Here is a 27,388-nt window from a genome sequence, read left to right as displayed (position 1 = left end):
CAGGAGAAAAAAAAGCTTTATTTCAGTATGATATTGGGGGTGCCGATCTGGAGGGAAGGACATGCAGGGGCTCGGTTCCCCCTCCCCCCCCCCTTATAGCTGCTGGGAGGGTCTGAAGATGTACAGAAAGTGGGTCTTGCGGGCTGGAGGCTTGGAGTGAGAGGCACTCTGGATTCCATCTTCCAGGATATCGTCGCGGGCCCCCTCCCGGAGCCCATCCCGGATGGCCTGCAGCCGGTGCCGTTTCTCGCTGAGCCACTGGCCAGCTTCCTGGGCATCCTGGCGGGCCTTCCGGCGGGGCAGCTTCATGATCCAGAAGGAAACTCGGGGATGGGGCTCTGAGTGGAGGCTGTCCATGGCCTTCCGCAGGGGCACCAGGGCTTCTTTCTCTTCTAGCTTGGGCACCTGGGGAGAAGGAACAAGATGGTCTCATGTCCCAGCCGGCAATATCCAGGCCTCTCAGTGCCCACTGGGAGTGGTGGAAATCTCCCCTGTAAGTTCACAGTGTGAGCTGGAGAGGGGAAGTCAGCAAACTCAGTTTGAGGTTTACAAAGCACTTGAGTTTGCAAACACTTGAAGATGAACACTATTGGCCATGCTTGGTGATGGATGCCTGAAATCCCTGCTACTTGAGAGATGGGAGTAGGAGAGCTGATGCCTGGGTCATCAGACTGTATCTACACAAACAAATTATAAATGAAAGGGATAGCCAGGCATAGGGTGGCTCCTTCCTATAATCCTAGCTTCTCAGGAGGCTGAGATCTGAGGATCCAAGGTCGAAGCTAGCTTGGACAGAAAAGTCCATGGAATCTTATCTCCAATGATCCACCAGAAATCTGGAAGTGGCTCTGTAGCCTGAAGTTGTAGAGTGCTAGCCTTGCACAAAAGAGCTTAGGGACAGAGCCTAGGCTCTGAGTTTAAGCTCCACAACTGACCTTATCCTCCCCCCCACACACAAAAAAAGGGGTGCTGGGATGTAGCTCAAGAGCCAGAGGCTCTGGGTTCAGTCCACACTACTACCCAAATCCAAACCCCAAACAAATAAAATCTCCAGAACTCTAAAAGTTTGAAACTGAAAATACATTGGATGTGTTTCCAAAGAGCAGTATGATGGAGTGGGTTAGAGTTTATAATAATGCCTGTTGGGCTCGCAAGGCATTTTAGCATTAAACAAATGCAGAAGTTAAAAAAGCAGTCTGAAATGTACAGCGTTTTGTGATTAAAAGTTCCTGGAAGCTGGGTGCTGGTGGCTCACACCTGTAATCCTAGCTACTCAGGAGGCTGAGATCTGAGGATCGAGGTTTGAAGTCAGAAATGGAGCTGTGGCTCAAAGTAGTAGAGCTGTAGCCTTGAGCAAAAGAGCTCAGGGACAGCTCCCAGGCCTTGAGTTCAAAACCCATGACTGACCAGGAAAAAAAAAAAAAGCTCCTGGGTTTACTGCATTTGGGAAAAAATCATGGCTATAAATGTGTGATCCATGATCATAAGCCTGGATCAAACATGAAATCAGGACCCAGGGTGTGGCTCAGTGGCAGATCACTTTCCTCACTAGCAAGCCCAAGGCCCAGAGTTCTATCTCCAGTACTGAAAACATAAAAATAATAAAAAGTGGGGCTGGGGATATGACCTACTGGCAAGAGTGCTTGCCTCGTATACATGAAGCCTTATTGGGTTCAAATCCTCAGCACCACATATACAGAAAATGGCCAGAAGTGGCGCTGTGGCTCAAGTGGCAGAGTGCTAGCCTTGAGCAAAAAGAAGCCAGGGACAGTGCTCAGGCCCTGAGTCCAAGGCCCAGGACTGGCAGAAAAAAAAAAAAAAAAAAAAGTCAGGGGCACAGCTCCCACCAAACTACCTGGGAGGCTGAGATCAGAGGACTGAAGTTTGAGGCCAGGCAAAGCAAAAAGTTCCCCAGACCCTTTCTTAACCAATGGTTGGATGCTGTGTGGCACCTGCCTGCCATCTTAGCTATGTGGGAAATTGAGAGATTGAGGATGGAGGATCCAGCCTGGCCTCAGGCAGTAAAATCCACAAGAGTCCATTCTCAAGAAGAAGCTGGATGTGGTAGGACATGCCTGTCATCCCAGCCACAGTGGGAAGTGGAAAACAGGAGGATTACAGCACAGGCACACACACACACACACACACACGTACAACCAGGACAAAAAAGGCCTCTTAGAGGCATGGCTCAGTTAGAGCATGGTGTGGTGGCACGAGCCAGAACTTGGGAGGCTGAGGCAGGCAGCAGGATGACTGTTTTGAGGCAAGGCCTCCAACACTTGATCTCCTGTCTCAGCCTTCCAAGTGCTGAGATTATGGGCATGTAGTACCAAGCCCAGCTCAGAGCCCTTACTTCAAATAAAAACACACTCTAAATTCATGCCTCCCAAGTTCTCAAACTCTATGTAATTCACTAAGCATCTGAAGATGTATTCTGAGGTTATGATTGAAGTTATTTGTCCCTCATAACAAACAAACAAAAATAAAGTTCCAGAGAAAAAGAGAAGCAGGATGAGAGACAGAGAGGGAGAAATACAATTTCTATCCCTTCTAGCCTACAGGAATTGTTGGGGTTGGGACACCATGGGGGGTGGGCAGTTCCTAACCTTCCAGTCTCCTTCCACACTTCCCTCAGGCTCAATGGAAGCCACCACCTTCTCAGAGATGAGCACCTCTCCTGTTTTGTTGTCAGTCATCTGAGAATCAAATGAGAGAGTGAGAGCAAATCCACTTCCCTCCTCCCACCTCCTCCCCTCCCCACAGCTACTGCACCATGCTGGATGGTGGGCAGACTCTAGGAGAGGCTTCCCTGAAGGGGCACCTTGTCGATCTGGAGGTGGCTAGAGAGAGTGTTGTTGCCCAGCCGGCGCTCCTGGTTCTCCTCTTGGTGGAAGTTCCTGGGAAGACCCCGGAAGTCCATAGGGGCAGAAAAGAAGCTGTCCAGACCCCGTAGTAGGTCATCCTAGAGCCAGGGTAGGAACTAATAATGAGCTGCTGGACCATGACATCTACCAAGGAAACCTGCACCTTGCCCCAAGTCCCTCCTCTCCCCTTCTCTCCCAGTTCTCTGATCCTTAGGACGGAAGCCCTTCTCTATCCCCTGTCCCCTGTTCCATTTTGTTACTGTTCCTGCCACTTCCCTCCTCTATCAAGCCTCTCTCTCTCTCTCTCTCTCTCTCTCTCTCTCTCTCTCTCTCTCTCTCTCTCTCTCTCATTGGGGCTTGAACTCAAGGTTTCTGTGTTTTTGCTTGGCTTTTTCTACCCAAGGCTGGCACTCTACCACTTAAGCCACTCTACCACTTCCTTCCTGGAGATAAAAGTCTCACGGACTTTTCTCTCTGGGCTGGCTTCGAACAGCGATCCTCCTGTCCGGGCTGGCTTTGAACAGCGATCCTCCTGTCCGGGCTGGCTTTGAACAGCTATCCTCCTGTCTGGACTGGCTTCGAACAGCGATCCTCCGATCTCAGCTTCCTCTCTCCCCCTCTTAAGCCAGCCCCCTCTGTCTTTTTGACTCCTTGTTCATCCCCGTGCCAGATCCCACTCTGTTCTCTTACTTTCAGGAAAAGTCGGCTGAAGCTTTGGAGGAGGCTCTGGAGGCCTAGAAACCCGGAGGCGCTCTCCTGCGAGTCCGAATCGTGGATCGGGGCTGCACATGCGGGAGGCACCAGCGCGGAGGGGAACAGCAGCAGCAGCAACGGGACCAGTGAACCCCACATGGCGGGGCGGCGGGAGGCTGTGGCAAGGGAAGGAGGGATCAGAGGCCCCCATCCCGCCCTGGCCAAGCCCTCACCACCGACCCCACGCCCCCTCTTCTGCACCTGGCCCAGGCTCCGCCCCAAGCCACGCCCACTCCCTTGAAATTTTCTACTCCCACCCCTTCCTCACCGGTGTCTACGCCCCGCCCCTTCTTCTGAACCCCGCACTTTTGCTAGACCGTAGCCCGGTCACCGGACTTCCAGACTCCGGCCGTCCACGGACTGTTAAAATCCAAACAGATGTGGCCTCGAGGCCAGGCAGAACACCGGGAGCGTTGAGAGGGCTCCGCGAGGTCTGACCACGCCCCCATTGTCTGACCACGCCCCCGACGTGCTGACCTCACGCCTGAACCCTCGCCCCTACACGCTGGACCGAGTCAGGCTTCTGAGGGCAGAGCCCCGCCTCCATTCTTCGTTAACCACACCCCTTAGGCCGGAGCAGTTCACAACGTGACCGCGCCCCCGAACGCAAGCCACGCCCACTTCGGGTGACGGGACCTGTGGACAGACTCATCTACGTCGTTAGAACCATGCCCCTGAACCTGTTTCAAGCCTGCGTCCGGTTCCGGGAAAACCCCAAATCCTGCCCTATAATTCCATTTTCCAAGAAACGCAAAGTCCAGCTTTCTTTCTCCCTCAGGACTCTGGGAGTCCCCTTGTCATTCCTTCTCTTCAGTTTCAAGACACAGCCATCATCGTCACCGTCATCGTTACTATTATTGCCAACGCGTCTCTCTAACAGAGCCCAGCCTAGAACTCCCGATCCTCCTGCCTCAGCCTCTCGAGGCTGAGGCCAGGGCCACAGGCTTGCATTACTAACCCCTGGCTCCAGGCAGGACTGGGGATACCAATCTCTTCCCTCTTGCACCAAGTTTCCTCCCCCTCCCAGGATACTGTCCACTATGCATGCGAATGCAGGACTTTCATAAACTCGGGAGATTTTTGCCCATGTCTTATTTATTTTTTTAACACAAGCCCCACACTGGCCTCCAATTAGAGATCTTCCTGCCTCCCTCTCCACAGTCCTGGAATTACACGACTGGAATTCCATGACTCAACTCTGCTATGTGACCGAAAAGTTATGTTGTGACAGCAACCGGTGGGAGTCTATGCCAGTATCCCAATCCAAAATATATTCTTGGAGGTAACAGTTGTGATTCTTTTGTTATTCCTTCCTGTCATTTCCAGAGTCTCAACCCACATATTAGAGTAGTTCAAGCCCAGCCCTCCTCCCTCAGACCCAGGGCTCCAGACCCCAGCCTCCTCTCTCTCAGACCGAGGTATCCGGGCCCAGCCCTCCTCCTTCAGACTCAGGAGTCCAGTGCCAGAGTCAGAACCCCTAATTCCCTTTTCTTAGGGATCTAGGCCTCCAAGCCCCCTTTTCTCTCGCAGTCCCCAGAAAGTCTTCGCCCGTTGGTAGGCAAAAGTCCTGCCGGGGGCGTCTGCCCGGGATCCCTTTCCCGCGGCCGGCCGCCGGACCCGCCCCCCGCCCCCCTGGGGTCCCTCCCACTTTTCCCAAACAAAGCTCCCGGCAACTTTGTCCGGGCTGCGCCCCGCCCGCCCGCGGCTGCCCAGCCCCAGGCCGGGAGGTAGGACGGCGCCCGCGGCGGGACCCCGCTTTGGGGGGGGGGTGAGTTGGGGTGGGAAGTTGCGTGATGAGGTGAGGCCTGCGGGTTTGGTTTTTGGTGTGTGTGGTGGGGGGGGAGCAGGGGAGACCGTGTCGGAATTGCTCGCCGCTCTCCTGTTTGCTTGAGGTTTTTTTTTGGGGGGGGAGGCGGGTGTCCCGAGCCCAGGCGTGGAGTTGGGGAACTTTCTCAGAGTTGGGGTGCTGGATGGAGCGCGCGGGCAGCGGCCGGGTCCGGGGGTGCGTGTGTGATTGGGGGGGGGATCCGATCCCCTTCGCTAGACGGGAACCTCCCCCTCCCCCCGGGAGGGGTGGCCGCAGGGGGTCCACGGGCTGGGTTTGTGGGTGGTCCTGGGTTTACGCTTGGCTTTTCTGAGGTTAGGGTCGTGGGGCGGGAAATCAGGGGGTACCTTTCCTAGCTGGCTCCCCCGTGCCTTTGTCTGGCCACACTGGGGGGGGGGCTGGGCTGGGCTTTGGGCCTACGGGGGTCCTGGATAGGCAGCTCGCCCCTGGGGGCCCCCAGGCCTGGGGTCTTTCTTTGTCTGCTTGCACCCCGGGGTGCGGGGCCCGAGGGAGGGAGGAGTGGGGAGGGGTCCTGCCCTCTGCGGCCCTGGGAAAAGCCGGGGAAGACCTGGACCCTCCGCGGAGGCGGGATCGCACCGTGGCGGAAAAAGTTTTCCCCGTTCCCGGCCTCCTCCGGGAAGTCACCGGGAACTGGGGCTGGAGCTGCGCCCGCCGCGCAGGGGGGGGGGGGGGGGGGAGAGGAGGGAGGGGGGAAGGCAGGGCCGGCCCGAGGAGAGGCGCCCGCCCCCAGCCCCGCCCCCGGTGGGGGTTGTGGGAAACTGGGGGAGGGGACGCCTGGGCCCTTTGTTCTGGCCCTCCAGATGGTAGGGAGCCCCTGTCCCCTCGGCCCGTGGTTCCCGGGGTGTCCCCTGCCCCCAGCCTGTGGCCCTGCGGCTCCTTTCGGGTCTCCCGCCTCAGTTTCAACCCTGAGTCTGTGCTTGTGGCCCCCGCCCCCACCCTCTGTGTCTCTTCTGCCTTCTCTCTTGGTCTCTGTCCTCTTCTCTCTGGATCTCTGTGTCCCCCTCTCTCTGGGTTTCTGGGTCCCTCTTCTGGGTCTCTGTCCCCTCTCTCTGGGTCTCTGTCCCCTCTCTCTGAGTCTCTGTGTCCCCTTCTCTCTGGGTCCCTCTTCTGAGTCTCTGTCCCCTCTCTCTGGGTCTCTGTCCCCCACCCCCATCTCTGTGTCCTCCTCTCCCTCTGGTTGGTGGCCAGCCTGTCTTGGGCTCCTGCCCCTTTTCCTAGCAGCTGCTGCTCCCAGCCGAGCACCTGTTCTTGGAGTGGGACTGGAAGGTTCCATTCGCCATCCCTGCAAGTCACCCAAGTCTGGTCTTCTTTAAAACCACTAACCCATACCCATATGTTCAGCCCTTATTGGCCCTAGGCCTTACTCTGGGGTGCTCAAGTAACTTCAACTCTACCCAAGTTCCTCTGCAAACTTAGGGGAAAACAGCCCCCCAGAAATCCAGCTCACTTTTTCTTTAGGCCTAGGAATTCAGGCCTTAGTCCTCCTCCCTCAGAAGTCCAGGACCCAGCTTCCTCCCTCAGACAAGAGGGTCCATGGCCAGCTTCCTCCCTCGGGTCAGGATCTGTCCTAGCCCTTGTAGCTTTGAGTCCCTCTGCTGAGCTCTGTGTGTCCCTCCAGGCCCAGATGGGGGAACCCCGGGCTGGGGGCCCCCTGGATGATGGCAGCGGCTGGACAGGCAGCGAGGAAGGCAGTGAGTCGGGCACCGGCGGCAGCGAGGGGGCTGGGGGAGATGGGGGCCCAGATGCTGAAGGTGTCTGGAGCCCAGACATTGAGCAAAGCTTCCAGGAGGCCCTGGCCATTTACCCTCCCTGTGGCCGCCGGAAAATCATCCTGTCTGATGAAGGCAAGATGTACGGTGAGTGCACCCCATCTTTTGTCCAGACCCCCACTGAGGAATAATCACAGTTATGGATGGCACTCTAAGCGCTGTGGATGTGAGCATGCACCATATTATCTCAGTAACTCTGGGATAGGGGATCGTGCCACCAATTGTTCCTAAGATGAAACTGAGTCACAGGGAAGCTAAATGATTTTTCTCTACCACCTAGTTCAACTGGGACTGGCTCCCAGGCAATTTGTCCTATTCTTCTACTTGCCCACCATGAACCAAAGAAACCCCAAAACCCAGTTTGCTTCAGCCCTTTGGGGAACCATTGCTCTTGTCATCTTCCCTGGTGTTCTTTCACCTGGGACGTCCTACTGATAGTCTAACTCTCTTCCATTTTTGATTCCCCAGGTCGGAATGAACTGATTGCCCGTTACATCAAGCTGAGAACAGGAAAAACTCGGACCCGTAAACAGGTCTCGGGATTGACTTCCGTGGTGGGGCAGGCTTGGCTCATTAGGGCAATCATTATATGGGTTGGGTTCTTGTGTTTTTGCCTATCTCCTTGGCATGTCTGATAGTCTGGTCTAATTGCCTAATTAAAGATTGTTTCTGTGGTGGTTATGTCAGAAGCTGAGTCAGATGGAGACCAAAAGAGTCAAAGAGAGCCAGGCATGGTGGTGTACACCTGTAGTCCTAACATTGGGGAGGCTGAGGCAGGGAGATTGAGAATTCAAGGCCACCTTGAGCTACATGGCCAGATCCTATCTGGGGTCCAGGGTGGGTGGGGCGGGGGCAGACCCTGGGTCTGGAAAGATGAGGTGCATCCTTTGTGGGCAGAGCTGTGCTCACTCACTGCCAGCACCACCTTCCTGCCTGGGCTGTGTGCCATGGTTTGGTTTGGTTCTAGCAGCCGGCGGGCATGGGGCGGGGAGGGAGGAGGTGAGGCAGTGACCATCAGTTACTCTGGCCTTAGTCACTTCTCCATTCGTCCCCACAGGTCTCCAGCCACATTCAGGTTTTGGCTCGAAGGAAGTCAAGGGAGATCCAGTCTAAGCTGAAGGTAAGGACCAAGGCACACCCCTAGAGGGAGGGGAGGGATACCCAGAGAGAGGGACAGATACCCAAAGGGAGAAGGACGGGACCTAGAGAGAAGAGACAGAGGCCCAGAGGGAGGGGGACAGGAACAGAGAGAGAGACAGAGAGATCCAGAGAGATAGGAAGACAGGGATCCAGAGAGTGGTGGACAGGAACCCAGAGAGAGAGAGAGAGGCAGACAGAGAAGACAGACAGATCTAGGGAGAGAAGACTGAAACCCAGGGGAAGGTGGATGAGGACCTAGAGAGAGGAGTCGGGGATCCAGAGAGAGAGAGAGAGAGGCAACAGGGACCTATAGACTGAGGGAGAGAGGGACAGAGACTCAGAGAGGGGACAGGAACAGGAGAGACTCAGAGAGAAAAACAGAGAAGACAGAGAGGTGCATGCAGACAGAGACCCTGAGAGAGGGGGACAGACTTGAGGAGAGGTGGTGGAGACTGGAGCGTAGGCAAAAGCCAAGGTCTGGGAGGGTAGCAACTGGGCCAGGTGGAGGGTGGGGTGGGGCGGGCTGTCAGGCCTCTCTCTCTTGGCTAGAGTGGTCACCCCATCCCTCCCCCTTGTTCCTGTGCTTTCCTGGTAGTCTCCTTTCTTTTCCTTCAGGAGCTTTGAGCACCACCTTCATCTCCTCTCCTTCCTCTTCTTTCTCTGCCTCCTCTTTTGGAGTCCAGAAAGGTTCCTTTCCCGTTGGAGATTTTCACACCCAGATTCTTCATCATCTTTATTTCCTGCTCCCTCTTGCCCTGGGACACTCAATCCCTAGCCTCTCTGGGTATGACATCTTCTCTGTTTCTTCTTTTGGACTGGAAGACACTCACTTCCTGTTTTGTTTTGTTTTTGGACATCAGAGCTTTTCCTTCTTTCTCTCTTTGGACTGGAACCTTCACTTCTGGCCTTTTCCTCTACCTTTCTCTGTTCTGTCCTGATTAGGAAAACACAGAGCTCCTATTCCCTTGAGGTCTGAAATGATCATTTCCTGTTGCCTGGGTATCCGGAAACTTTGACTTCCGGTTCCTTCCTGACCTACAAAGGCTCATCACTGTCTTATTCTGGGCTTGGCAACCCTGTTTCCCCTTTAGGACCGACTCCCTCAGCTTCCTGCTTCCCAGGGGTCTTTCTCTCCCTCCCTGAGCTCAGGGTGTCAGGGTGGGTGGGCCGGTAGGTCAGGGAGGTGGGGAGCCCAGGCTTCCCCTCCTAAGTCATGTTTTCTTTCCTCCTCGGGCAGGCCCTGAATGTGGTAAGTCCCCATGCTTATCCTCCCACCCATGCTGCCCCTTGTACTCCTGCCCTACCCCTTAAGAGCAGCAGAGGCAGAAAGAAGGAGTTAGAGATAGTCCTCAACCCTTTGCCTTGAACCCCCAAGTCTGCCAGCCCCCATCCTCCCCCCACCCCTGCTCCGTTGGCTGGGACTCCCCTTCCACACGGACTCTACCCTTTCCCCCAGGACCAGGTTTGTAAGGACAAGGCTTTCCAGACCATGGCTACGATGTCCTCTGCACAGCTCATCTCAGCACCTTCCCTGCAGGCCAAACTGGGTCCCACTGGCCCCCAGGTCACCTGGGTCAGGGATTAATGGGGGGGGGGGCTGGCTAATGGGACCAAGAGGAGCCAAACTGACCCCCCTTCTTTGCCTCCTCTCTAGGCCACTGAGCTTTTCCAGTTTTGGTCAGGGAGTTCTGGACCACCCTGGAATGTTCCAGAGTGAGTACTTGTGTCCTGACCCTCCCTTGTATCTTATACATTTTCCACCCCACTTTCTAGTTTATTTGGCATAGATTCTGGAGCCTATAGTGGGGCTTGAACTCAGGGCCTGGCTGCTATTCCTGAATTCTTATTTGCTTAAGGCTAGCGCTCTACTGCTTTGAGCCACAGCTCCACTTCTGTACTTTGCTGCCCAGGCTGGTTTTGAACTACGATTCTCAGATCTCAGCCTCCTGAGTAGCTAAAATGACAGGTGTGAGCCATCAGCATCCAGCAAGGAGCCAGACTGTTTGAGGCTGAGCCCTGCCCTTTACTGGGTTGGACTTTGAGTGAGATGACCCCAGTTCCCTTACCTCTGAACTGGGGGCTTGTGGTTGGAGTAGATGAGTTTACACATGAGTTACCAGGATTAAAGGGAGCATCTGACCTATAGTAAGTGCTGGGGACTAGGTCTGAGCTGGGGTAGCCAGGAGGGCACGGGGACACAAGAATAAGGAGGAGGCATGATGGGTTAGAAGCTATCAGGCTGGGAAGAAGTGGGGAGGTCAGGTCAGAGCTTGGTTGGGGTCTGGCTGGTGGCCCCAGCTGGTAGGGTCATCAGGAGATGTGCAGCCCCAGAACCAAGCATGTGTGTGAATGAAAGTCTATTTCAGACTTGGGGAGTAGGCAGGACCTGGAGGATGTTCAGGGGAGTCATGGCCTCCCCCAGTGGGCAGGCCTAGAGGATGCTCAGGCCTAGAGGATTATGGGAGAGCAGCTATAGGTCCAAGTTCTCCTGAGAGAGAAGAGAAGAGCCTCAGAGGCTCGTGGGAAGACTGGCTTTTCACTCTACTGAGATCTGAGAGTGACAGGATGTGTTTCCAGCCTACAGCCAGAGGCTCATGGGAAGTAGAGTTTTCAGCCCAGATTGGAGTTAGTGAACCCAATTAATCTGACCCCAGTGGAGCCAGCCTGGGGACCAGTGTCCATAGACTAAGCAAGCATTGGTCACGCAGGATGGTGAAGCAGGAGTGGCAAAGGTATTACCTGACCAAAAAAAAAGGGGGGGAAATAACAGGTTAATTTCAGATCCACAAGCATCCTAGTCTCACTGACGTGGAGTAGCCACATGTGGACAGTGAACAGTGATGATGGGCAGGTCCTGCAAACAGGAAGTTCCTTTGGCCTGAACCATGCCTCTGGCCTTGATTTTCACTGGTTAGTTTTAGAAGAGGGTCTTGTTTCCTGCTCTAGGACACAGCCTTCCCATTGTGTCTGGGGTCACAGATTTGTGACCCCCACATCCAGCTTTCTCTCCCTGCAGACAAGAGTCTTCTGGACTTTTCTGCCAACACTGGCCTGAGACCACCATTCTCCAGATCTTAGCCTTCCATGATGTAGCTTTGTTTACTTTCTGCCCTTCTGTGAGAGGCACCACAATGCTGCCATGCAAGGCATGGTTGGGACTGACTTAGGTTCGAATCCTAGTCCCACTGTACCCCAACTGTGTGACTTTTAGGCAGGTTTTGAAAAATTACTATTGTCCCTGTGTGGCTTCTAGAAGATTAGGCATGGGCCAGGCTTGATATGGATTCTCACCAACGTTAGCTGGTCGTGGATTCACTGTGGTGCCTCTGTCTCTCCAAGGACAGGCCATTCCATCAGTGAGCAGAATATTACAGTTTAGACTTCAGAGTCGGGATGACAAGGGCTAGAGGCCCTGGGAGTAAGGGTCAGAAGGCCCCTGGAGTTTGTCTTTCTGATCTTGGCCTTTTGGCCCTTGACCTCTGACCCTCCCATACCATTCCCTCTGATCTCTTCCCACAGCGTGAAGCCATTCTCACAGACAGCATTCTCCCTGTCACTGACGCCCCCATCTACTGATCTTCCAGGTAAGAGCCTGCTCCCTACCTTTCTTGTCTTCCCCTCTCTTGTTCACCCGGATTGCCTTCCCTAACTCTGTCCCTCATCGCGGGAGGCATTCATTCTGAGGGAGGGTGTGTGAATGCATGAGTGCGTGTGTGCGTGCATGCGTGCGTGGAAAAGTGAATGTCAGAATTTATATAGCATGGTTTCTGCAGCAGTCACATACCCTGGGTTTGTGTTCTGTCATCAGCTTCTAGCTCAGGAGACATCCAGGAAGTAGAGTGAGTTGGTCCAGATTCTCTTAGCTACACGTGACAGAACCCCCAAAGAGGAGGCTAATTGAGTGGTTGTAGCAATGGGGGGGTAGGGGGAAGGGAGGGAGAGAAGATATCAGCAGAGCCAAAATGGCTTCCAGAAATCTATGCCAACCCTTGGTTATAAGTAGTCTCTAACAGTGTCTTAAATAGTAAAAGCTTTAATGATTCCATATAACACAAAAAACGAGGTGGGCTGCTCTTGTGCTGGCTCACCAGCTCAGCAATATGAAGCACCAATGTTTGCTATACTTCCCTTGGCCTCTCTCTTATGGTGCCAAGACAGCTGCTGTGGCACCAAGCATCACAACCCAAGCAGGACTTGGCCAGGGACAAAAGCCTTTCTCCTTCCAAAGTTCTGTCTCTTTCATTCAGGAAGAAAGTCCTTCCCAGAAGCCCCCCAGCAGATTTCCCCTAACGTCTCATTGGCCAGGACTGTGTCACATGGCCACCTCTAGCTGCATGGGAGGCTGGGAAAGTGAGTATTTAGCTTTTTCAGCTTCTAAGTGGAGGCAGGCAAGAGAGAACCAGTGCCTGATTTAGTCAATGCATGTTACTAGTCTTTATGGTTCCTTCTCTCTTTTTTTCTTTTAGGGTACGAGCCCCCCCAAGCCCTCTCCCCCCTGCCCCCACCTGCCCCATCACCGCCAGCCTGGCAGGCTCGGTCTCTGGGCACTGCCCGATTGCGGCTGGTGGAATTCTCTGCTTTTGTGGAACCCCCGGATGCAGTTGACTCTGTGAGTTTTATTTGAGGACAATTCCTGGGTGTTTTTAGCAGGTGTAGAGGGAGAAGAGAGAGGAGGTGTGGAGCAGTAGCCCCACCTGTTAGAATGTAAATAAGGTGAGACCTGGTAAGTGATTAGGACTCTGGTATGGGGGTCAGAGGTCAGGGAAGAGGTCAAGGGTCAAAGGGCTTTTTTCACACAGTCTGCAGGACCTCACCTGCAGAATTGCTGATGCACTGAATGATGAAGGCTTCAGAAACTGCATCTGTAGCAGTCTCCAAAGTGATGTTGATGAAGCTGGTCCAGGGGCCACACTTTGAGTCCCTAGCATTAAGGAACTGGAAGGTTGTGAGTGGGGAAGGTTAGAGACACTCCCCAAGACATCATCATTCATTGTCAGACATGTTGAAATTCCTAGTTGGCTTTGTGATCCTAGGAACCTAGAAAAGCAAATCTTATTTCTGGGCTAGGATGGAAAAAAATAGAGAGCGAGGCAGGTGGGCTGACTATTTTTTTTCTTTCTTTTTTTTTTTTTGGCCAGTCCTGGGCCTTGGACTCAGGGCCTGAGCACTGTCCCTGGCTTCTTCCCGCTCAAGGCTAGCACTCTGCCACTTGAGCCACAGCGCCGCTTCTGGCCGTTTTCTGTATATGTGGTGCTGGGGAATCGAACCTAGGGCCTCGTGTATCTGAGGCAGGCACTCTTGCCACTAGGCTATATCCCCAGCCCTGGGCTGACTATTGAAAGAAATAACTCCCAACTCTTAGGGAATGTTGAACAGCAGAGAAGTTTCTCATTCCTGTTTTTTTTTTTTTTGTTGTTGTTGTTTTTTTATACAGTACTAGGGGCTAAACTCAGACCTGCACTTGCTAGGCAGGTGTTCTACTACTTGAGCCACATCCTCAGCCCCATTTAAAAAAATGTTTATTCAAAATATAATCATATATTTTTTAAACCATGGCCTCATTTTTTTTTTTTGGCCAGTCCTGCGCCTTAGACTCAGGGCCTGAGCACTGTCCCTGGCTTCTTCTTGCTCAAGGCTAGCACTCTGTCACTTGGGCCACAGCGCCACTTCTGGCCATTTTCTATATATATGGTGCTGGGGAATTGAACCCAGGGCTTCATGTATATGAGGCGAGCACTTTATCACTAGGCCATATTCCCAGCCCCATGGCCTCATATTTATGAACAGGCCAGCCTGGACTGCCATTCCAGTTTGTGCCTCCTTTCCATGTAGCTGGATTGTACCACACTCAGCTTTAGGTCTTGTGCCCTCATCTTGGCTTTTTCACTCAAGGCTGGTACTCTACCACTGAGTGACACTGAATCTTCTGGCTTTTTTTTTTTTTTGGCCAGTCCTGGGCCTTGGACTCAGGGCCTGAGCACTGTCCCTGGCTTCTCTTTGCTCAAGGCTAGCACTCTGCCATTTGAGCCACAGCACCGCTTCTGGCCGTTTTCTGTATATGTGGTGCTGGGGAATCGAACCCAGGGCCTCATGTATCTGAGGCAGGCACTCTTGCCACTAGGCCATATCCCCAGCCCCTCTTCTGGCTTTTTGGTGATTAATTGGAGATAGAACCTCAAGAGGGTCTGGGAATATGGCCTAGTGGCAAGAGTGTTTGCCTCATATACATGAAGCCCTGGGTTCGATTCCTCAGCACCACATATATAGAAAAGGCCAGAAGGGGCCCTGTGGCTCAAGGGGCAGAGTGCTAGCCTTGAGCAAAAAGAAGCCTGGGACAGTGCTCAGGCCCTGAGTCCAAGCCCCAGGACTGACACACACACACAACACACACACACACAGTTTGCACCTGAATACAAGCCCCAGGACACACACACACACACACACACACACACACACACAGTTTGCATGCCCAGAGCTAGCTTTGAACCTTGATCCTCAGATCTCAGCCTCCTGAATAGGATTGCGGGTGTGAGCTATCAGCACTCTGCTCCAGCTTTTTAATTTAATTATTTCATTTTATTTTTACTGGTAACCTTTATACCTCCTCAAATATTTTGGATTACAGGTGTGAGCCATAAGGCCTAGCTATTACAGAAGCTTTGTAGATCATGGTTCTGGGATCAGGATCTCTTTAGTTTTGTGATTCTGCCATTTTCTAGGGCCTCTTTGCTGCTGGATTCTCAGCATCTGGCCAGCAGATGGAGGAAAGGAGAGAGGCAAGATTATGTAGGTTTTAATTGGGTCAGCCATGCCTGGGTCTGCTCACATCTCATTGGCTAGGATTCCATCATGTAGCTATACCTAACCACAAAGGATCATGGGAAATGCAGTCCAGTGATTTCTGCCATGCCATATTAACTCCAAATTACCAATCATTGCAAATGGCAGTCTGGTAAAACTCCTGTTGGATTCGTTTAAGACCTTTCATCTCACTGTGGCAAAAGTGAAAGTCTGGTCAGTTGTCTACGAAGATCTGCACTGTCTAGTCATTATTCTTGGTCTGCTTTTGCCTCCGGATTTTGTATCATAAATCACTCTGCTCCTGGGTGATGGCCTTGAACTCTTGGTTTTCTGCTTCTACCTCCAGAGTACTAGGATTACAAGTGTATGTTACTATACCAGGCTTTTTATTTTTTTATTTTCCCATAGAACAGATTATTCATAAAATTTATATTATCCATAGGGTGATTTAAGTCTTCTTTCTGTGCCAGTAGACTGAACTCCATGTGGTCAGGGACTTTGTCTTGTAGCTCCAGAACCCAGACTGGTCCTGCTGCACACAGTGGGTCTCTTTTCTCCATGCCTGTTTGTTGAATAATGAGTTGTGCTAGGATAAAGAGAGCTCAAGTTCTTGTGGATATTGAGAGCACTGTATCCTCCCTGAATTGTTAGCAAATACGACATTGAAATGCCCAGTTTTGAATTGGGCTTTGAAGGTCACAGAGTTGCAAACTGATGTACCAGCTATAGAGATGGGCAGAGCATGGAATTTTTAGGAAAGAAATAATAGAACATGGTAAGAATTAGAGAAGCTGCAGAGAGGTGCTAGTTGCTGATTCTGGAAGAACCCATACATTGTGGAGATAGGGGTAGGGGACCCTGTCCAGTTGTCATCAAGGGACATTCTCAGGGAGAAGCAGATTTGGACAAATTTGGGCCTTCAAAAATGACAAGATGATTTGTACTGGAGGAGAAGATGGGAAAGACTTTCAGGATGTTAAGATAGTCAAAATAGCTGAGTGACACTAGTGGCTCACACTTGTAATCTTAGCTACTCAGGAGCCTGAGATCTGAGGATTGCAGTTCAAAGCCAGCCTAGGCAGAAAACACTGTGAGACTCTCCCTTTTTATTTTTTATTTTATTTATTTATTTATTTATTTATTTTTTGGCCAGTCCTGGGCCTTGGACTCAGGGCCTGGGCACTGTCCCTGGCTTCCTTTTGCTCAAGGCTAGCACCCTGCCACTTGAGCCACAGCGCCCCTTCTGGCCGTTTTCTGTATATGTGGTGCTGGGGAATTGAACCCAGGGCCTCAAGTATACGAGGCAAGCTCTCTTGCCACTAGGCCATATCCCCAGCCCCTCTCTTTTTATTTTTTGCCAGTCCTGGGGCTGGAACTCAGGGCCTGGGCACTACCCCTGGCTTCTTTTGCTCAAGGGTAGCACTCTGCCACTTGAGCCACAGTGCCACTTCTGGCTTTTTCTATGTAGTACTGAGGAATGGAACCCAAGGCTTCCTGCATGTTAGGCAAATACTCTACCACTAAGCCATATTCCCACCCCTTCCATAAGACTCTTATCTCCAGTAAACCATTCAAAAAAAGTCAAAAGTGGTGCTGTGGCTCAAGCGATAGAGTACTGGCCTTGAACACAAAGAGACTTGGGAACAGTACCCATGCCCTGAGTTCAGGCTCCAGAACCAGCCAAAAAATAAAAAAGTCATGAAAGGCTGGGTGTGAAGAATGTATACATGTAATCCCAGCACTTGGGAGGTTTGAGGCAGGAGGATCAGGAGTTCAAGGCTAGCTTGAGCTACATAGTGAGACCCTGTATCAGAAAACCATTAAAGAAAAGACTAAAGGAAAAAAAAGGAGATATGACACAGGACAGAGGGAGTTTTGGATGTGAGTCAGGTAGATTCCCATGCATATATCTATCTGTCCATCTCCATCCAATGTTTATGAGCAAGCTTGAGGGTGTATAGCTTTGTCCTAGGGGATTGGGGAGCAGGAAAGGGCCATGGCCAGGTCCAGCTGTGGGTGGATTGAATTGGAGAAGAAAGGTTGGAAGCTAAGGACAAGGGTGACCGAGGTTGAGGTGGAGACTGAGGCTGCACTCGTGGGAAGAGAGAAAGGAGGGATGCGCAGAAAGTCAATGACCAAGGCAGTGGGACTGCTTGCAGTCTTGTTCAGCCCTGGTGGCCACCTGGACTCGCTCCCTGGAGCTGGGGGGCTGGTGGCCACGTGGGATGGGGCCTCTTGAAGTGATAAGAGGCCCACTCACCTCCACTGTTGGTCCTCCTCAGTACCAGAGGCACCTGTTCGTTCACATCAGCCAGCACTGTCCTAGCCCTGGAGCGCCGCCCCTGGAGAGTGTGGATGTCCGGCAGATCTATGACAAATTCCCTGAGAAAAAAGGCGGGCTGCGGGAGCTGTACGACCGTGGTCCTCCCCAGGCCTTTTTCCTGGTCAAGTTTTGGGTAAGTTCTGGCAGCCAGGCAGAAATCTGGCCTGCTGTGTGGGACTGGGTCTTGGGGCTGGGTGTTATAGACCCCTAGCATCAGCTGCTCTTTTTCTTTTTGGTAGCTAGTACTGGGGCTTGAACTCAGGACCTGAGCACTGTCCCTGAGCTTTTTTGCTTATACCACTTGAGCCACAACTCCATTTACAGCTTTTTCTAGCTAACTAGGATAAGTCTCATGGACTTTCCTACCTAAGCTGGGTTTGAACCATGATCCTCAGATCTCAGCCACCTGGGTAATTAGTATCACAGGCATGATGCACCAGTTTCCCGCTTACTATTATGTTTTATATCAGAGACTTCAGCCAGTAGCCCTATGGATAGTCATATGTATTGGGTGATGATGACTCCATATACTTTGGACTTTTTTTTTTTTTTTTTTTTTGGCCAGTCCTGAGTCTTGAACTCAGGGCCTGGGCTCTGTCCCTGAGCTTCTTTTTGTTCAAGGCTAGCACTCTACCACTTGAGCCACAGCACCGCTTCTGGCCTTTTGTGTTTATGTGGTGCTAAGGAATCAAACCCCAGGTTTTGTGCATGCGAGACAAGCACTCTGCCACTAAGCCATATTCCCAGCCCTTTTTTTTTTTTTTGTACTGAGAATTGAACTAAGGTAAGTGTTCTACTGCTTGAATGAACCATACTCCCATCTTAGTTTTTTTTCTGAGGTCCATTTGGTTTGGCTTTCTCTGTAATGATGATCCTCCTCACAAGGGCTCAGTAAATGTTGGCTGACTCCTGTAACTAGGGTGTTAGACCACTGCAAAAAGAATTTTTTGATGCAACATATAAATAAGTAAATGAGATAAATAAAGCTTTCTGGAGCATGAAGTGGAGGCCTGAAGTGGCTCTGGTCACTATGCTGCTGAGATCTTGGTCATTCTTAGGGCTTCCTATACCATCAGCTCCCCAGATCTGCTATCCAGCTTCTGGGGTCTGGGGGAGTTCAGGGGGCAGGAAAGGCCTTGACCTCTTTTTTTTTTTTTGTACTGGAGATTGAATCCAAGGCCTTGTTAGGCAAGCCACCCTACCATCTGAATTACATCCTCAATCCTCTGCCCCCTTTTATTTTTATTGATCGAGACAGGCTCTCTCTGTATAGCCCAGGCTGATCTCTGAAGCCTCTTGCTTCTCTACCTCCCAAGTTCTGGGATTGTCGGTGGGTGCCACTGTACCCGGCAAGAGATGGTGATTTTAGGAGCTGAGAAAGAAGGGTAGGCAATGGTTAGGCACAAAGGAGACATCAGACTCTCTGACTCACCTGTACCTCTCTCCCTCCATCTCCCAGGCGGACCTGAACTGGGGCCCGAGTGGTGAGGAGGCTGCGGCCAGCAGTGGTGGCGGCAGTGGTAGCAGCTTCTACGGCGTAAGCAGCCAGTATGAGAGCCTGGAGCACATGACCCTCACCTGCTCCTCCAAGGTCTGCTCCTTCGGCAAGCAGGTGGTGGAGAAGGTGGAGGTGAGGCTGAAGCGCTGGGCACAGGGTGAGAGGGTGTCCAGATGCCTCTCCTTTACAGGCACCGCATGGATTAGGAGTAATGATGGGCGAGCACTTAGGGGTGTAGCCAGCCTCTCTGAGGACCATGTGACAGGCAGGGCTTGGGTCTCATATGAAGAGCAAGGTCACAGAGGTCATTCAGAGAATGCACAGATTCAGTTGTTACGATGCAAAAGGAGGAGTCTGTAAGGCAAGAAAGATCAGAAGTCCCACTTGGGGTTTCTGGGGACCTGGGGTGTGTCTCAGATACAGCTTAGAGATGTCCCTGAGGGGACTTTGGAAAGTTTGAAAGAAAACCTTCACTTTTTGGGGGGCAGGATTGAGATTTGAATTCAGGGCCATGTACTTGCGCTCTTTTACGTAAACAGTGCTCTATCTCCCAAGTCCCTCTTTCTTTTCTTTTCGTTTTTTTTGTTGTTGTTGTTTTGTTTTGTTTGTGCCAGGACAGGGGCTTAAACTCAGGGCCAGGGCAGTATCCCTGGGTTTCATTTTGCTCAAGGCTACCACTTGAGGGTTTTGTTTGTTTTTGTAATTTAGTAGAGATGAGAGTCTCCTGGGCTTTCCTGCTTGGGTTGGCTTTGAACTTTGATTCTCAGATCTCAGCCTCCTGAGTAGCTAAGATTACATCAGTGAGCCACCAGTGCCTGGCCCCCACGTTCCTTTTGCTTTTGTTCTTTTTTTTTTTTTAAGTCTTAAATTTTTACCTTGGACCAGCCTCAGACCAGCATAGCTAGCATGTATCACCAATCACCATGCTTATTAATGGAGATGGGGGGGGCGGGGCAGAGTTGGTCCTTGCTTAAATTTTTTTTTTTTTTTTTTTTTGGCCAGTCCTGGGGCTTGGACTCAGGGCCTGAGCACTGTTCCTGGCTTCTTCTTGCTCAGGGCTAGCACTCTGCCACTTGAGCCACAGCGCCCCTTCTGGCCATTTCCTGTATATGTGGTGCTGGGGAATCGAACCCAGGGCCTCATGTATACAAGGCAAGCACTCTTGCCACTAGGCCATATCCCCAGCCCCAATCTTATAGTCTTTTTTTTTTGCCAGTCCTGGGACCTTGCTTAACTTTTTAAAAGCCTCAAACCACAATCCTCTAGATCTCTGCCTCCAGAGTAGCTGGAATTCTAGGCATGTGTTAACTGCACTGGTCGGAGCCATCACTTTGAGGGATTGGGGAGGTTTGTGGGATGCAGACTCAGGTACTGAGTCAAATCCTGTCCCTGGTCACTGAGGTTGGAGGCTGGGGGGGATGGGGAGGTGGAATGGCCAATGAGTGTGTGTGTGACACAGGGAGCTCTGTTCTTGAGGTGACATGTGTCTCTCAGTCGTTCTCCTCCCCACAACCTGTCCCGTTTTCAGACAGAGCGGGCCCAGCTGGTGGACGGGCGGTTTGTGTACCGCCTGCTACGCTCACCCATGTGTGAGTACTTGGTGAATTTTCTGCACAAGTTGCGGCAGCTGCCAGAGCGATACATGATGAACAGCGTCCTGGAGAACTTCACCATCCTCCAGGTGATGCCCGGGGCTGGGCCAGTCCAAAGCAGGGTCCTGCCATTCAGGAAGTCCCCAGGGCATGGCCCCTTCTTCACCTAGGAAGCTGAGTACCCCCAGGTGGACCCTCAAGTTCCCAGGGATAGCCTAGTTGGGGTGGCAGGCTATCGGGAGTCCCTTTAACTATGGGAGCTGTGCTGTTTCAGGGCCCCTGAAATGAGGGTACCTCCTCTACTTGTGACATGGTGGAGAACCCACTGATTCTGAGCCACAATACCCCATCCGATGTTAGCCTCCCACCCCCCTTGCCTGGTGAACAGACATCTTTTTAGTTAGAGAAGCATGGTACACTTCAATTTTCTAGGGGGTTGGAAAAGAAGTCTGTTGGGGGTCCCCCTAATAGTCTGGGGAGACAGAGTGGTCTTGTCCTCCCTTCTAAGCATATGTCCCTTCTCCTGCCAGGTGGTGACAAACAGGGACACGGAGGAGCTGCTACTCTGCACTGCCTATGTCTTCGAGGTGTCCACCAGTGAGCATGGGGCCCAGCACCACATTTACCGCCTAGTCAGGGACTGAAGAGAGAACCCCAGAAGACCTGCCAGCATGGACTCTTCAGCCCTCCCCATGCTTCTTATTTGGGGAAGGGGCTGACCTCAGGTGCCTGAGCAGCTGGAACTGTCCCCTCTTAGAAGGGACCCTCGCTGGGTGGGCTTGGCTGGAAGATAGACCCCAATATTGAGACCTCCCAGGAGGTGTGTGGGAGGACAGATCACTCCAAAGCATTGGGGACCGGGGACTGGAGGAGCCTTAGAAAGAGCCCATTCCCTCCTCTTCTAGAACTTGCTTTTGGGGGGGCTAGTTACACATTGGTGTGCTCCTATCTGTTTTCCAGCTTCTCTCCTCCCCACATATCTTGCCTTCCCATCACCCTCTTTCTGTGATCTGTCATGTCACAAATTGGAAGATTAACCCCTTCTGTGCAGGAAATATTTTTTTTAATATAACAAGATATTTATATGTGGGTGTTGGGGTCAGGACTTTTATCTCAGTGAGCAAATGGGGTGAGAATTTCTGATGTCACCCTTTAAGGGGAAGGCTAGACCCTTTCCTTTCCCCAAGCATGTGGACTTGTTTTCTGACAGCAGATAAAGCTATTTTTACCAAAACACAGGGGATTTATTTGAGGTTTGGTCGAAGAATAATCTTGGGAGGTGGTAGACCCACAGAAGAGGCAAAGAAAGAAGAGAGGTTTTTGTGGGGGTAGGAACTAGCTGGTGGAAGGAAGCCCCAGGTCCCAAGGGGGAGGTGATCGCAAATCTGTAGGCCAACCCTGGGTCCCCAGGGAATGAAGAGGCTGAGTACTTGCTGCCTAAGATGATGGAGGGGGGGGGGAGGTGTGAAACAAACATGTACAGACCCAAGGGAGGAGCCCTGGGCAACCGGTGGGGGCAGGGTAGGGCCTAGCGATAACGAGTGAGCCGGTCATAGACGTGGTCCAGGTTTCTGCACAGGAATATGGAGAGGGTCATGAAGCCGAGCTAGGGAGAAAGAAGACGCGGTCAGAGATGGGGACAGGGTGGTGGTAAGAATCCCCGGCAAAGAAAAATCTTGGGAGAGGAGGGAAGTTGGCCAGGTGCCAGTGGCTAAAACTAGTTACTCAAGAGCCTAAGCATGTGAGGATCAGGGTTCAAAGCCAGCCTGGGCAGAAAAGTCCACGGGACCCTTATCTCCAATTAACCAGCAAGTGGTGGAGTACTAGTCTCCAATGAAAAGGCTAATGGACACCACCCAGGACCTGAGTTCAAGCCCAGTACCAGCACCAAAAGATAAACTCTGGGGTTGAGGGCCAGAGTTTAAAAAATAAAACACCTCTTAACTCCTCAGGGGATAGAGGAAATGGGTAGGGCTGCAGAGCTGGCGCTTGTTGGCAGGCTGATTGGCAGAGACTGATGATGGCAGCGAAAGGAACCGTGGGTGGGGAAAACCCAATTGCAATCCATGGTGGGGAGGAGAGATGGGGTAGAATCTGCGAAGGAGCAAGGTCGGAAGCAAGCCCAGGGCAGTTTATTCTGGAGGCTCATCTGTTTCCCCTTCTGCCTCCACCTCCATCTCTGCCCCCGTGCTCTGGGTCTCTGGCTGCTCCTCGTCCTGATCCCAAATTGGCCAGGGCCCAAGGGTCATGGATAGTCTGCCCTGTGGGGCCCTGTCACCCCAGCTTGGGCAGGTACCCGCCATGCCCCGGCCACCCCACGAGATGCTGCTACGCCCGCTGCTGTTGCTGTGAATGCCACCGCGCCCGCCACCGCTATCAGCACTCAGGCCAGGCACGGGGCTCGAACTGTGGGCGCGGGCCACTTGGGGTCCCTGTTCCCAGCGAAGCAGTTTGCACTGTAGCTACAGGCTCAGCACCATCACACTCACCTGCGGGGAAGGGGGAGGATATTCCAGCCAACAACCCGGAGGCTTTCCTCGCCTGCCTCCAATCAGGCCTCTTAAAGTCTCTGCCCCGCCCACCCAGGACCGGAAGGGGGCGTGTCACAGTTACGCATGCGTCGGGTGGAGGCGGGGCCGCGCACGGACAAGCCAATCATGAGTGCGGGCGGGGTTAAGTCACCTCGAGTAGACCGACGCCCAGACAGATGCCCACTATGGAGATGAGGTTGTTATGCAGCCACTTCTGGAGGCTCCGAGCGCAGCCCTGCGGGCGTGTGGGAAGATTAAAGGCAGCGTTCTTTCTGGAACTCGCCTTCAAGCCCAGCCTAGCCCTCTCTGCTTTTCCGCAACTACCGGGATTCCGCGCTCTAGTCTACTTAGTTGTGAGCATCCTTCAACTCTCGCAAACTCTGCCCTACCCGAAGCCTGTGCTCAGGCCCCGCCCCTCCCATAAACCACGCCCACCGGGCAACCCGAGGTCACGCCCCTCCGTCGGGCTCACCTCGCCGTAGATGTACTCATTTGCCGGGACCACGCAGAGGTCCGAGCTGGGCTGGGGCCGAGCCCGCCGGCCCAGCAGGCCGAGCTGGGAGAAGAAGACCTTGTGGGAGATGGTGGAGCCGTTGGTGGACGAGGAGTTGTAGCAGGAGCAGGGCACGCGAGGTGCCTCAGTCTCGTTGCTTCTCAGCACTCCGAACCAGTCCTGGGGGGCGTGCCAGCCGCAGCAGCGCAGCTGAGGGGGAGATGGGAAGGCGGGTACCAGACCTGGAGTGATGGCGGGATGATATTGGGGTCCAGGGGACAAGGTGATGGGTGCGAGGTCAGGATGGGGCTGAGCCATGGGTGGGGAGGCCTTGGAAAGTGGGGTGAGGCTAAGGCCCAGGGGACATTCTAGGAAAGAGACATTGGGGTGACCTGGCGCTGGGAGAGGGCTGTGCGATGCCCCCAGACTGCGGGGCCTTGTATCTCCAATCTAGAGTCACAGTAACTTATTGGGACTGGAGCAGGGGCAGGATCTCAAGGCAAAGGTCCCAGCCAGGGCGTGGAAAATTGGGGGCACTGGGCAACGTTGGGACTGGTCATCTGCATACAGGGCGAGCTGGGCATGAAAGGGATGAATTAATAGAGTTGTGTTGCAGCTAGAAGCTGGGAGTACAATTGGACAGAATCACATCAAAGTTCCAGAGTTGGAGGGGGTACAGCAGGATGGGGTGTGGGGGGCTCACACACCTGAAACTGTGCATAGTCCCAGCTCTCCTCAGCCGCTGTCGCCTCTTGGTCCATGCGGTAATTTTGGATGGTCTCCAGTACCAGCTCCTGAACTCTTCGCTCCAGCTGAGAGGCCAAGGGTGAGGCTGAGCTGTGTGCCTCCCCCCACCCCCTTCACTCCCCTGCCCTGGCTCTCACAGGGGGTTCAACCAAAAGGGTCCCTGAGCCCATCCTTGCCTGGACCTCTGCTTCCTCCAGAATAACCGGCTCTGTCAGTTCCTCCGGATATCTGTGCTATTCTAGGGTCCTTTGGGACCTTCTGTTTCTATCTCCCTCTCCCTTTATAGACAGACCCTCAAATTTTCCATCATCCTTATCTGTGTCAGTCATCATCTACCTGCCTTTGTTTCAGTGTCTCTCCTTACCTCTTCCCATACCCACATCCCACCCCTAGGAGCCCAAAGTTGAATGTTAGCTTTGACCAACTCACCCGAATCCGCTGAGTAGAGATGAGGATCCCCAAAGTGATCTGCGTGGCAAACAGGAGCAGCAGCACCCCAAAATACTGAAGATCAGAGCGGCTAGAGGTCAGACAGACCTCTCCTGGCACCCTCTTTTTTTTTTTTTAAGGTGTGGAGGAGTGGTCTTAGCTATGGAAAGGGGCTGGCACTCACCAGGCCCAGAAGGCAGCGGAGCTCCTTGAGGGCCCCCACACAACCCAGGAGGGCCAGGCCCATGGTGAGGATTCCTGAGACAGCCAGGATCTTGGACCAGATCTGCAGGGGTGCAAAGGACAGACCTGGGGGGTAGGGTAAGAGGCAGAGAGGATGGATTGGTGGGCATAGGTCTAGACAGAGTCTCACCCAGGCAGCCCCCCTAGTAGAGGCTCTCTGGGCTCTTGATGTTCCTTTCTCTGTATCTGCCTGCTACTCTCCGGGACTCTGTCCTTGTTCCATTCTAAGTCTGAGCTTTTCTTCTACAACTCTTTAGCTCTCCCTTTTTGACTGTCACTTGTTCTGTGGGGTAGCTGGGTCTACATGTTTGTGCCCTTTTACCTGGCCCTGGGTTTTTGGTCCCCCCTCCCTGCCCCCCGCAGTAAGTGGGATTCACAGCAGACCTTGCACAAATGCTAGGCAAATGTTCCACCATTAGAGCCACTCCCTTGCCCTTTGTTTTCCATTTTCATTTTTGAGATGGTCTTTTGCCAGAAATGGCCTTTTCAACCATAGTCTTCTTGCTGCCACCTTTGAAGTAGTTAGGATTACAGGTGGCACCATGTGGATGGCCCTAGAATTGTTTTGAGGGACACATGAGAGTATGGGTTCAATCCACCCATTATTGTTTTCCTTATTGCTATTAATATTTCTGTTGTTCTCCTTCCTTGCTGTGTGACACCCACCAAGGGACTTCCCCTCTCTGAATCTCAAGAGGAAAGTTTGAACTGGGGGTGTATGGCTTCAGTGGCAGAGCACTTACTAGCATTTGTGAAAGGCCCTGTGCCCAGCCCCTAGTACCATCAAGAAAGGGTGGGGGAGGAGGGAGGAAGGAAGGTTGTGGTAGGCTCTGATCAGCAAGATGGGCCCAAGATCTGACACTGAAAGTTCTAGAAAAACAAAATGACTAGCATTGTCATTGCTGTGATTATTAGCATTATTAGTACCAACAACCCTTATTGGCCAGAGGAAGAAAAAAAGGTTTCAAAAGATCCAGCCACAGAGGGAAATAAAGGATGTGAGCCTGTGACCTGTGTGGGGAGTAGAGGATCAGACCCTGAGACCTGCCTGGGGACTTAGGGCTGTAGGCCTCCCTAAGACAAGGGATCACTTGGCAGGAAGTTGGGCCCAGGTCTGCTCCAGGAAGCCCTCCTCCCCCATTTTCCCAGTCTCCCTCACCCACAAAGGACACGAAGCTGGTCTTGTCGATGAGTATCCAAATGCCGAAGCAGAAAATCAAGCTGCCTAGGACCTGGGGGGAGCGGGGGGAAGGGGGAAGACAACAATATGGCAGGGAGCAAAGAGCTGGGGAGTGGTATGCTGAGGCCCACGGGCTGCAGAAGGAGGGCTGGGGACCCGTGCTGGGTAACTCACGAAGAAGAAGAGGTTGAACACGAACAGGAAGTACTTGATGAGGCTCAGACAGCTCTCCTGGGCCGCCATCTTCACCTAGAAGGGGGAGCAACAGAAGAAGTGTTGGCAACGAGAGAGACAGGTGCAACTACAGACGCTGAGAGAGACAGTGAGATACAGCAAGAGAGAGTGAGAGAACGAGAGAGGCTGAGGGGAGATTGAAAGGAAGAACACAGAGAAAGAGGAAGTCCTAGTTGTGAGGCCCCTCCCCCCTCTCTTCATGAGGTGACTCAACTCTGTCCCTATCTTCCTCACCTACCCCATTAGGACACACACACCAGTACCTGAGGGGCCTTAGGATTGGTGGGCACGAAGGACACAGTGGGCAGACCCTCTTTGGTCTCCATGGCTCTGTCTGGGCAGGGGGAGGGGATACACAAGGTGCCCTGATCTCCTGGGCCCCCTCTGGGCACCAAGACCCCAAGACTGTCCCTGGACAGCGGCCTACCTCACAGACACTCTGACCTCATGGCCTGCTAAGCTCTGCTATCTCTGCATCCTGATCTCTCCTTGGCCTACCCTGGGTCTCTGGCTCTCCCCATCTCTGTCCTCTCTCTCTATCCCCCTCCATCCCTGCCTTTTGTCTTTGAACCTCTCTACCTGGGTATCTGTCCCCTCTCTATCTGTCACCTCTCCCTCTGGGTCTCTTCCCCCCCCACCTCTGTATCCTAGACCCCCTTCCTTCCTTCCTTCCTTCCTTCCTTCCTTCCTTCCTTCTTTTCTTTTTTTGCCAGTCCCGGGGCTTAGACTCAGAGCCTGAACACTGTCCCTCACTTCTTTTTTTTGCTCAAGGCTAGCACTCTGCCACTTGAGCCACAGCGCCACTTCTGGCTTTTTCTATGTATGTGGTGCTGAGGAATCAAACCCAGGGCTTCGTGTATGCGAGGGCAAGCACTCTCCCACTAGGCCATATTACCAGCTCTTTTTCTTTTTCTTTTCTTTTTGTTGTTATTGTTGGTTGTAGGG

At 52.7% G+C, this 27,388-nt stretch overlaps 3 protein-coding genes across 6 annotated transcripts; 1 reads left to right on the top strand and 2 right to left on the bottom strand.

The window, feature by feature from the left end:
* On the bottom strand, window positions 1-4,042 carry Dkkl1 (dickkopf like acrosomal protein 1). The gene is made up of 5 exons (XM_048369414.1): window positions 3,886-4,042; window positions 3,555-3,733; window positions 2,822-2,962; window positions 2,607-2,696; window positions 1-405 (listed from the first exon to the last, which is right to left on the bottom strand). The coding sequence occupies exons 2-5, from the start codon at window positions 3,714-3,716 to the stop codon at window positions 94-96; spliced, it is 705 nt and encodes a 234-aa protein (XP_048225371.1). The 5' UTR covers window positions 3,717-3,733; window positions 3,886-4,042; the 3' UTR covers window positions 1-93.
* A 1,227-nt stretch (window positions 4,043-5,269) lies between these two features.
* Tead2 (TEA domain transcription factor 2) lies at window positions 5,270-21,822 on the top strand. Of its 2 annotated transcripts, XM_048369095.1 has the most exons (13): window positions 5,271-5,344; window positions 7,082-7,319; window positions 7,701-7,765; window positions 8,290-8,352; window positions 9,610-9,621; window positions 9,829-9,936; window positions 10,027-10,085; window positions 11,892-11,956; window positions 12,839-12,981; window positions 17,456-17,629; window positions 18,956-19,126; window positions 20,523-20,675; window positions 21,117-21,822. In XM_048369095.1, exons 2-13 carry the CDS (start codon window positions 7,088-7,090, stop codon window positions 21,228-21,230), a joined length of 1,359 nt encoding a protein of 452 aa, XP_048225052.1. In that variant the 5' UTR covers window positions 5,271-5,344; window positions 7,082-7,087; the 3' UTR covers window positions 21,231-21,822. The 2 variants fall into 2 exon arrangements, with proteins under 2 accessions (XP_048225053.1, XP_048225052.1); XM_048369096.1 differs by lacking the exon at window positions 9,610-9,621 and having other exon boundaries at window positions 5,270-5,344.
* On the bottom strand, window positions 21,809-26,580 carry Cd37 (CD37 molecule). Of its 3 annotated transcripts, none has more exons than XM_048369097.1 (8): window positions 26,384-26,580; window positions 26,189-26,261; window positions 24,971-25,095; window positions 24,787-24,861; window positions 24,318-24,422; window positions 23,590-23,820; window positions 23,269-23,352; window positions 21,809-22,192 (listed from the first exon to the last, which is right to left on the bottom strand). In XM_048369097.1, the coding sequence occupies exons 1-8, from the start codon at window positions 26,450-26,452 to the stop codon at window positions 22,115-22,117; spliced, it is 840 nt and encodes a 279-aa protein (XP_048225054.1). In that variant the 5' UTR covers window positions 26,453-26,580; the 3' UTR covers window positions 21,809-22,114. The 3 variants fall into 3 exon arrangements, with proteins under 3 accessions (XP_048225054.1, XP_048225056.1, XP_048225055.1); XM_048369098.1 differs by lacking the exon at window positions 21,809-22,192 and adding an exon at window positions 22,692-23,075; XM_048369099.1 differs by lacking the exon at window positions 26,384-26,580 and having other exon boundaries at window positions 24,971-25,072.
* Between the last annotated feature and the right edge of the window lie 808 nt (window positions 26,581-27,388).

This window comes from Perognathus longimembris, chromosome 20 (assembly GCF_023159225.1).
Source record: "Perognathus longimembris pacificus isolate PPM17 chromosome 20, ASM2315922v1, whole genome shotgun sequence".
In the NCBI taxonomy this organism is placed as follows: Eukaryota; Metazoa; Chordata; class Mammalia; order Rodentia; family Heteromyidae; genus Perognathus; species Perognathus longimembris.
The sequence above is the reverse complement of the archived record's forward strand: the minus strand, read 5'-3'. Positions and strand labels throughout refer to the sequence as shown.